General features: G+C 41.0%; 1 protein-coding gene across 1 annotated transcript; it reads left to right on the top strand.

Annotated features, from left to right (window-relative positions):
- Nucleotides 1-3,595: 3,595 nt before the first annotated feature.
- On the top strand, nucleotides 3,596-4,531 carry LOC105709538 (prohibitin 1-like). The gene has a single exon (XM_064370063.1). It carries the CDS (start codon nucleotides 3,645-3,647, stop codon nucleotides 4,113-4,115), a length of 471 nt encoding a protein of 156 aa, XP_064226133.1. The 5' UTR covers nucleotides 3,596-3,644; the 3' UTR covers nucleotides 4,116-4,531.
- The last annotated feature ends 6,117 nt before the right edge of the window (nucleotides 4,532-10,648 follow it).

Here is a 10,648-nt window from a genome sequence, read left to right as displayed (position 1 = left end):
TCAGATAATCTCAAGTAGAAACTCCAGAATATCATAACATAGGAAAAAAGAAAATACACTTCCTTAGACAACTGAAAGAGCAGGCTTGATTATGGATTAATTAAGTCTATACACAATTAAATGATTATGGCAAAAAAATCAAACTATTAAACAACAAATTTATTATTAGAGATATTGCATAGTTTACATACATAAGATGTAGCTACTGTGTTCTAGCCCACATAAAACTATGTGAACATGATTAACATAAAATTAACCACCAGGGAAATAATTATTTTAAAGAAATTTTTTACACTAAAGGCAATACCTCAAAATGATGTTAACCATAAAACCATAATATCCTTATAAAATATTAACAGGAAACCACAGATCTTATATACTAAATGTATTAGCAGTTAATAGCACTACATAAACCAAATGAATGAAAACGTGCAAATACTCACATATGGTTTGTAATTTTTGCTCAAGTAAAACATTATACCATATTTAGAAACAATTATATGGAAACACTAAAATATTTTCATGTCTAAATATACCTTTGACTATTTTTTTCCATATTAATTGCTGTTTTCAAAGCCATTGGGAAAAGAGAAATAGTTTCACAGTGTCAACAGAAGGTTCTGTTACACAGCCACAGAGCAATATTTATTAATGAATGAGATTTCAAGTAATAAAGGCACTAGGAGGGAGGAAGGTAGGGAGAAACTGTCTCAACAGTAAGTATTTCACAGTGGTTTTACTTACAGATTCCAATGCAGAATGGTTACCCCATAGCGAATTTGCTCATAAATCTGAAAAAAATCTGCTTAGGTATCATTTTGCCAAAATAGTTCTTTTCTAAATTTCATACAGGAATGATTTTTTTAATAGAATAATTTAGTTGCCATTTCAGAGTTTACCAATCCTTTTCACACATGTACAACGGGATAATTTTAGAGATAGTTTGAGAATGTCTATGCAGTGCTTGGTGAAAAAAAGTTATTCCATTTTCTTTATGGCATATAATTATGACAAGAAAACAAATACAGTATTTAGGGAATATATAAACTTTTTAACGTGTAAAATTTCCAACTAAAATATTTTTTAAATATTTAATGATAAATTTGACCTTGCTTTCATAAAATATCTTTGCATGTCTTCTGACTGAAATATCAAATTCTTAATTACCATCAATGAAAACTTTATTCACAAGAGTTAGTGGGAGAAAAGGGCAGTATAATATTTACCTTTTCTCCAAATAATAGAAAGTTCTTTCTTGTCATGAGCCATGAGTGATAAATTTATTAAATTTCGTATCCTTTCTTTACTTACAAGGACAAGTGTAATGTGGAAAGTCCTTGTGGAAATGCAAATGTTTATCAAAATTTTTTCTATTAAGTACTTTAAAATAGTGAATTTCAAACATTCACAGGGATTGTTCTAATAGTTTTAATACCATTTTGTAGGTTTTCAGTATAACATCAATAACACATTACAAGTGAATCATTTTTATGCTTTTTTGAAAGTTTAACTTTTGCTTCATATCTATAAACTCTGTGTGTATAATATTTTTACATGGTCTTTGCAATTTTCAATTAAGTTCATCCAGGTGCTCCAAATAAGCAAGGTATTTTTTTCAAGTGAATAACTCTCCTTCAACAAATCTAAAAAGAGTAACATTCAAACACACAACACTTTTTTTTTAATTAACGCTTGAAAAAAGTATCTTTTTGGACAGCTTGTGTACACATTAGCAAATATCAGGAAATGTGATAATCTAATCCCTTATCTTTGAATAAAGCTGTAGTCATTTATTTAGAGTCATATTTTCATATGACTTTATGTGAAATTAAGATTTATGAGCAAACCTTTATGTCCAAGAGCTGCTATGTGAGTAAAACTCAACTCAGATTAAATTCTTGATGTTTACACCTTCATATCATTTATTCATTTATAGCCTTTATAGTTTTATGCCACTAGGGCCAGAGCATCAGCCTCATATATGAATATGAATTATTTTATTTTAATTTGAAACAGAGTCTCACTTTGTTGCCCAGGCTGGAATGCACTGGGGTGATGTTGGCTCACTGCAACCTTAGCCTGCTAGGCTTAAGTGATTCTCTTGCCTCAGCCTCCCAAGTAGCTGGGACTACAAGCATGCACTACCACACCCAACTAATTTTTGTTATTTTTAAGTAGAAACTGTGTTTTATCATGTTGGCTAGGGTGGTCTCAAATTCCTGGGCTCAGGTGATCTACCTGCCTCGGCCTCCCAAAGTGTTGGGATTACAGGCCAACCACACCTGGCCAATATAAATATTTTAAAACAAAAAATATGAATATTTGTTTGCCTCCTTGCATACATAATCTACATGTTTGTTTTGATTTTATCAGAATAATGATCTTCAATTATTCTAAAAATTCTATTAATTAGCAAATATGTTAATGTCTTAATATCATCAATATACAACTTTTTAAATTTAATAATCTGTTTGATTAATGTTGTCACTATGATGTGTGACATGCCATCACTGCCTGTCCTGATAGTATTATGCAAACACGGCTCCTTTACTATTTCTTCTGCTTCATTCATTTCTAGTCTACCATTGAGAGCGAACATACAGGCTGGTAAAATAAGAAACTCCCATAAGTGAGAAGAATTTTGGCTTAAAGTATTATATGTGAAACCTTGTAAAAGATGGCTTTTAAAGCTTTATCATATAGTTCTGTATTTAATATCATAAAGAAACATTCTTACTTTTTGTGTAAGAGAATTCAAAACTACTGATGCCTAAGATGGCTGTTTTGGGGTAGAGTGCCCACAAAAATTTATCATGTAAGTAGCTTCACTTGATCACTTTTGCATGGAAATAAAATGTTCACTCCATGTGTGGGAATAATTATAATGGCACATGTATTCCAATTTAAGAGAATCATCATTATATTGCCCAATTGTCTTTATCATTTGGGAAGTGGATTCTAGTGATGTTGAGAGGTTTTCAGGATTTATTCTCAAATTATCCTTTGTGTTGGGAAAATAAAAACATGTAGAAATGAAATCTAAAGTCAAAACAGATTGCAGGCATATATAAATCTAGAAAACCTATTTGTTAATAATATAAAGTATATATAAAAATAATATAAAGTACATATAATATGTATTTAAAATATATAGTTAAGACTATTTGCATTTTAAATGCTTTAAGCTAAAGCACATAAAAAGCTTCAAAATTAAACATACAATGATCTAAATTAGAATTTAATAATTAAAAGTTAAATATACACAATACAATCATTTTCTGCATTCCTAGATAACCAAAATATATTTTGAAAACAATCAGTTTCTGGAACTTACTGTCCTCTTTAGTAATTTAGTATCAAATGAAATCAACTAATTTAGCTGAAAGGAATTTCTTTCTAAAAATACATTTAAATATAATACGAACACTTTAATTCTAAAACACACAAATTACTGATTTCCATCAATAATGACTTCTGACTCATTGTTAACCTTGAAATCCAATCAGAAGGAAAAAAGAAAAGAAAGCAAAGAAAAAGAAAAAGGGTGGGAAGACAGAATAAGCAATTAAGAAAGTTAACAGGTTGGGGAATTCATGTGGAGGTCAGAGTGGAAGAAGGTGTGAGAGGGTCCAGCAGAAAAAAACATGGCTGCCAAAGTGTTTGAGTCCATCGGCAAGTTTGGCCTGGCCTTAGCTGTTGCAGGAGGCGTGGTGAACTCGGCCTTATATAATGTGGATGCTGGGCACAGAGCTGTCATCTTTGACCAATTCCGTGGAGTACAGGACACTGTGGTAGGGGAAGGGACTCACTTTCTCATCCCATGGGTACAGAAACCAATTATCTTTGACTGCCGTTCTCGACTACATAATGTGCCAGTCATCACTGGTAGCAAAGATTTACAAAATATCAACATCACACTGCGCATCCTCTTCCAGCCCGTTGCTAGCCAGCTTCCTCGCATCTTCACCAGCATCGAAGAGGACCATGATGAGCATGTGCTGCTGTCCATCACGACCGAGATCCTCAAGTCAGTGGTGGCTCACTTTGATGCTGGAGAACTAATCACCCAGAGAGAGCTGGTCTCCAGGCAGGTGAGCGACGACCTTATGGAATGAGCAGCCACCTTTGGGTTCATCCTGGACGATGTGTCCTTGACACATCTGACCTTCAGGAAGGAGTTCACAGAAGCGGTGGAAGCCAAACAGGTGGCTCAGCAGGAAGCAGAGAGGGCCAGATTTGTGGTGGAAAAGGCTGAGCAGCAGAAAAAGGCAGCTATCATCTCTGCTGAGGGTGACTCCAAGGCAGCTGAGCTGATTGCCAACTCACTGGCCACTGCAGGGGACGGCTTGATCGAGCTGCACAAGCTGGAAGCTGCGGAGGACATTGCGTACCAGCTGTCACGCTCTCGGAACATCACCTACCTGCCAGTGGGGCAGTCCGTGCTCCTCCAGCTGCTCCAGTGAGGGCCCACCCTACCTGCACCTCCATGGGCCAACTGGGCCACAGCCCCAGTGATTCTTGACACCGCCTTCCTTCTGCTCCCCCCCCCCCCAGAAATCACTGTGAAATGTCATGATTGGCTTAAAGTGAAGGAAATAAAGGTAAAATCACTTCAGATCTCTAATTAGTCTATCAAATGAAACACTTTCAGTCTTCTCATGTCCATCTACTTTTTTATCCACCTCCCTACCAAAAATTGCCAAGTGCCTATGCAAACTGGCTTTAGGTCCCAATTCAGGGCCTGCTGGAGATCCGGCCTGGGCACCAGCATTTGACTGCACGCAGGTAGGGCAGTGTGTGATGGACTGGGGAGCACAGGTGTCCGCCTGGGTCCACGGGTGGCCTCCATCCTGTCACTGATGCTGCAAGATTTGCAGATGAGGGCACGTGGTTGAACTGAGAAGGCAGGCCTCCATCTTCCCAGCAGTTTCTGCGCAGATGCTGCTGAAGAAAGGTGCTGGGGAGGGGCAGAGAGGAAGCGATCTGTCTCTTACCATAAGGCTGATTCTCTTTAACTGTGTGACCAGCGGAAGCAGGTGTGTGTGAACTGGGCACAGACTGAAGAATCTGCCCCTCTTGAGGTGGGTGGGCTTGATTGTTGACCCCTAGGGTCCTATAACTTGGATGGACTTGCATAGTGAGAGAGGAGGCCTATGATATTCTCCATACACCACTCCAGAAAGGTAGAACAGCTTGGCACCTTAGACATTAAGGAAAAATTAAAAATTAAATTTCAATTAAATTCTCATCAATACTGCAACAAAATAAAAGCTCTAAACAAGAAGCAATCCTGAGGGAGACTTCCAGCAAAGTCCTGAGGCTTCCAGAGCCTTGTTGGCTTCTTGCAGGACTTATTATAACCCCACAGAGGCAGACTGCTCTGCAGCCAAGCAGAAGTGTTCGTCTAAGAAGGATGAGGAGAAGGTGGTGAGGCCTCTGAGCACAGAAATGGTTCTGTGGCTGATGGACAAGAGTGGTATGGAAAGGAAGGGGCAGTGTCTGGTCCTGTAACTGCCAGAAACTTCTGATATACTCTATTAAGTCCTGATCCCAAAACAGCCAGATACTGTGCAGAAGGTACAGAGACAAATGAATACACCAAGAGGCCCAGAATAAGCAGTCTCTTGAGGGAACTCTTCCAGAGACTGTGAACACACTCACACAAAGGAAATTCAGGAGGTGAATCCTATAGAGATGCTTACTAGTGTCTCTTCAATCTTTATAAATTTTTTTGAGATGCAGTCTCACTCTGTCACCCAGGCAGGAGTGCAGTGGCACGACCTCAGCTGACTACACCCTCTACTTACCAGGTTCAAGCAATTCTCATGTCTCAGCCCCCCCAAGTAGCTGGATTACAGGTGCACACCACCACACCTGGGTAATTTTTGCATTTTTATTAGAGACGGGGTTTGGCCATGTTGTGCTGAGCTGGAAACTCCTGGCCTCAAGTGATCCACCCGTCAAAGTGCTGGGATTACAGGCCTGAGGAAGAAGGTTGGGGTAAGGACGTGGGAGAAGCCTTTTACAATCCAGGCAATACCCAGGGAAAAACAGTAAATTTCATTTATTTATTTACGAAGAACTAATGTATTTGTTCACTGAACAAGGGTAGCAGCCTACAATTCACAGAAGTCTTTCTTACAACACAAACTGTTTTGCCTGTTATTTACATTATACACTGAATATGAGGCTCCCAGCTGAGACTCCTGCCCGGGTGTCCCCTCACAGTTCCCACTCCAGCCTCCCCAAACTCACCCTCTGCAGAGCCACCTTCTCCTCACTTCAGTCTGGGGCCACAATCTCCAGGCCCGAGGCGCCAAGCACGAGGTGCCGCCGAAGGTGAAGTGGGTACAAAGTCGTCCCCCAGGTTCTCCCGCAGCTTCTGGTTCCGGTGGCGACACTGGCTCCTGCCCCTGTCCCACTATCTGGACCCTAGTTCTGCTAGGACTAGAAGGAAACTTTTGGCTAGCCCTGATTGGGTCATAATAGCCGATCAGAGTTGGTTTACACAGTGTGTCTCATCCAATCTGAACATGCCTTCCAGGAGCGTCATTTAAATAAGAGCGATTATAAATTGTTTCTCCGTGGGCTTCCTTCGTTTCACACTACTCTAGGCCTCCTGGTCTCTACTACTCCGCCCTCGGCAAGAGAAGGAAGATGACCGGCCACCGCCTGCCCACATTCTCCCTGGATACTGGGGGCTGCTCCGCCCTGGGGAGGAGGAGAAGGAAGAGGACTGGGCGCCCTCTGCCCACACTCTCCCTGGGTGCTGGAGGCTGGAGGCAGCCAAGTGGCAAGACTGCGAGGTGACTTTCCAGCGGCCTCAGAGCGACCTCACCTTCCGCTGCGCCTACTCCCAGAGCCCGAGAAGCCCAAGCCTGTGGCGTCCTGTGCTGAAAAGAGGCGACGGCGTCCCAGCCTAGGGTGAGTCCGGGAGTCTGGGGTGCCGGCGGCAGAGGGAGCCCGGCCAGGCCTCCCAGGGAGCGGCGTGCGGCGGAAAGGCAGGAGGGCTCCCGAGGCGCCAGGAGTTGCGGGCCGGGAGGGAGGACACAGTCTGGGAGCCCAGCGGAGCTGTCTGCCCTTTTGCTTCCTGAATCCAGCGCCCGGCCTCCTCCTCGCCCTCTCAGAGCCGAGGGAGATGGGAGGGCGCCGGAGGAACCCAGGTCGGAAAGGAGCCCACTCCTATGTCTGGAGCCTCCGTGTCCTCCAGGACTGAGGTCCGGGGCCTTCTACCCGTCCCAAGGTGAGAAAGGGAGCCCCAGTCAGGACCCGATGAGAGGTCGCTGGAGCTTGGGAGCGGCGGGAGCCTCGATGGAGTCCGTCCCCCTGGGCCCCAGCCCTGACTGCGGAGGGCCTGTGTCACCTCCTGGTGGTCCTGCCCCCTGAGGCCCCGCTCTCTGGGCTGCCAGTGGGTATCCTCTCATCTGGAACTGGAAATAACCCGCTTCAAAGTATGGTTTAGCAAATATCTATTCTCCCATGCATCTCTTCTCTTCCTTCATATCTAGTGTTCTTTTTGTCTTAGGTCGTTTGCGTTTTTATTATATTGATGTGAAGCGTTTTTAAAGACACTTTAGAGATTAGTCTTTATTGGTTCATTTCTATTGTAGGTAGTTGATTCCTAGTCTTCTCTTTGTTGTTTAATTTCTTTCTTTTTTCTTTTTCTTTTCTTTCTTTTCTTTGAGACGGAGTCTCACTCTGTCACCAGGCTGGAGTGCAGTGTCGCGATCTCAGCTCACTGAACCTCAGCCTCCCGGGTTCAAGGGATTCTTTCACCTCAGCCTCTTGAGTAGCTGGGATTACAGGTGTGCGCTAGCATGCCCGGCTAATTTTTGTGTTTTTAGTAGAGACGGGGTTTCACCATGTTGGCCGTGATGGTCTCGATCTCTTGACCGTCTCGGCTTCTCAAGGTGCTGGGATTACAGGCATGAGCCACTGCGCCCGGCCTAATTTCATTTTTTATTTCTTGCTTGCTAGTACAAAGGAATTTAACTGATTTTATACCTTGATCATGCGTCTAGTAATAATTGCTTAATTCACCTGTTAACTGTCATTATTTTTGGATTGTGTTGAATTTTCCATGAATGTAATTGTTGGTCATATATAATAGTTTATTGGTTAAACGTTGAACATGTATACCTTATATCTGTTTTATTGTTCTGATTCAACCTCCAGTACAGTGTTAAATACAGGTGGTGTTTTAAGGAAATCTTGTCTGGTTCTGATTCCAGGGAAAAGATTTTAATGTTCATATATTACTTACATTGTTTTTAATAAGTTTATTTTAAATGAAATCATATTAAGGAAGTTGCTTTCTTTTACATTTGATAAGTTATTTGTGATTTATCATTGAATTTTAATGTGCTTTTTGACATTTATCCTAAATAATCATAATTTTTTTCCCTTTCTTTTGCCAATAGGGTGTTGTATGTGATTTATTTTTGTGCTAGCCACTCTTGCATTTTTTGGTATATCCCCACTGGTATCAGTGAATTACGTTTTCATATATAGTTTAATTCAGGTAACAGTGTTTTTCTTAGAATATTTGTATCTGTGTTTGCATAAGAGAGCATCTATTATTTTCTGGGTTTTTTTTTCCTATTACCTGGTCAGATTGTGTATTACTGTAATGCTGGCCTCAAGAAACAAATTGAAAAACATTCCCTTCTTTTTGAGAGTGTCTGAGCAGTGTTGACATATTTTACTTCTTTAAATATTTGGAACATTTTCAAAGTCTGATCCTGGTGTTTTTTCCTTGTGGAACATTATTGTTTGTTGGTTTGATTTTTTAAAATAGTTAATTGATTTTGTTTAATATATCTAGGAGTGTAGTGATTTTATGCTATTTTTGTGTCAGTTTGACTAAGTTGGGTTTTCTACATCATCTATTGCAATCTTTGTTGTCAGACTTTCAATCCTATGTATTTAACAGAATTCTCTGTTATAATACTGCTATGTAGAGCAGGCCTTTGTTTTGATTCTGTAGTGTTTTCTAATCTCTTTTCCTTTATCAGTTTTGCTAGTGGTTTATTAACTATATTAATAGTTATAAAAACAACTTTTAGCCTTGGTTTCTGTTGTATTTATTTTCCATTTCATTGAGGTTTATTCTTTGTTATTGTCTTCATTCCGTATTCTTTCTACTTGATATTTCTGTTTTGATTGTTAAGAAAGAAGGTGAGGTGATTGATTTTCAGTGTTTCTGGACTCCTAGCCTGCAGAGATCCTCTCTTTTGCTGTAACCGCTTCATGTGAAGTAGAGTTTAGAAAATGATTATTGGCCTCTGTGCCTTTCTTTTCTTCCTCTGCTGTTATTTTTTTAACTTTTCTGTAGGGTTTTTTTTCTTTATATTAAGTTGAATGCTTTATTGTTAAATAAACAAACAAACAAGACCTTTCAGTTAACCCTTTATTGGCTCATTTTTGTCATAGGTACTTGTTCTCTAGTTTGATTTTTGCTATTTCATTTTTTTCTATTGGTTTCATAGTGGTATATAGTAATCTGGTTCATAATGATCTTGTGTGCGGTAGTCTTGCTTAATTCAGTTATTAATTGTAACACTTTATGTCATGTTAGGCTGTGCTGAGTGCTTCTGGGAGCAGCCAGGTCTCCATGAACTCCCTGTTTACTCTAAAAACTCTAGCAACCCACATTTGTGCACACTGGATAATATCACGCATGTGGGGCCATGGTGCTGGGGAGGCACTGACTCTGTCATTCTGTGAATCTACTACACCATCACAAACATTAGCATTAAGGTAAAATGGACTGTTGGGCAACTGCAGAGGACTAATGCACCTATGTTGCACAAATTTGTCTTTTCGTATTCAAAGTACCTACAAGAGCTTCAAGTTCCTCATACTCAGCCACTAACCTCAGGGTACACAGGCACATGTATACACATGATGCACACATGTGCACACACATTCACACATACTGCAGATGTGCATACACAGATTTGGTGAGAAAGTCAGATGTACGTGGAACAGTCCCTGCTTTGTAAGCCATCTGGCTGTGTAGGGAGAATGAGATGAAAAACACACTGGTTATCTTGGAAGAGGAGATGGAGGGAAGAGAGAGCTCTTGCTAAGGGTATGGCTGGACCTAGATTTCAAAGACCTGGGTCCTCTCTGGCCTCCTGTTTTACTTTCTTCCATGTTAACTTCATCCCTTTGTCCTCTGGCTACACATGGAGATCCCATGTGGCACAAAAGAGCTGCTTGGATTCCTGACCTCACATCCTCACACCACCTCATCTCTTTCTCCGACAGCAGAGAAGCAAATGGTTCCTGGCATCTCACTGGACAGGAAGAATGAGGCACTCTGACTGCACAGCAGTGACAACCATTTCTTTACACCAGTCAGAACTCATGCCTGGAGCTGTGTGAGGGGTCGTTCCCACCCAAATGTCACAGGTGAGACTGCAAAAGAGATGGCTATAACAATTGCCTATTGCTACGCAACAAACTTCCAAAACTTAGGGGCATAAAGTGACTGTTATAGTTCCTCCTGCTTCTCCTGTGGGCTGGAAGGTGAGCAGTCATGCTCCTCTCTCCTGGGGTCATTCATGCACAGCAGAATCCTGATGGCTTCACTGAGGCTGTGGGATGGATGCTGACCTCACCTGAGGATCTGGCAGCTGGTACA

Source organism: Aotus nancymaae, unplaced genomic scaffold (genome assembly GCF_030222135.1).
Source record: "Aotus nancymaae isolate 86718 unplaced genomic scaffold, 86718_ANA_hifiasm-v0.15.2.pri h1tg000099l, whole genome shotgun sequence".
NCBI lineage: Eukaryota > Metazoa > Chordata > Mammalia > Primates > Aotidae > Aotus > Aotus nancymaae.
Note: the sequence above shows the minus strand (reverse complement) of the source record. Positions and strands in the feature narration are given on the sequence as shown.

Bases quoted from the DNA above. Each gene is read 5' to 3' on its own strand.
- LOC105709538 (XM_064370063.1), top strand. From the start codon at position 3,645: ATGGCTGCCAAAGTGTTTGAGTCCATCGGCAAGTTTGGCCTGGCCTTA.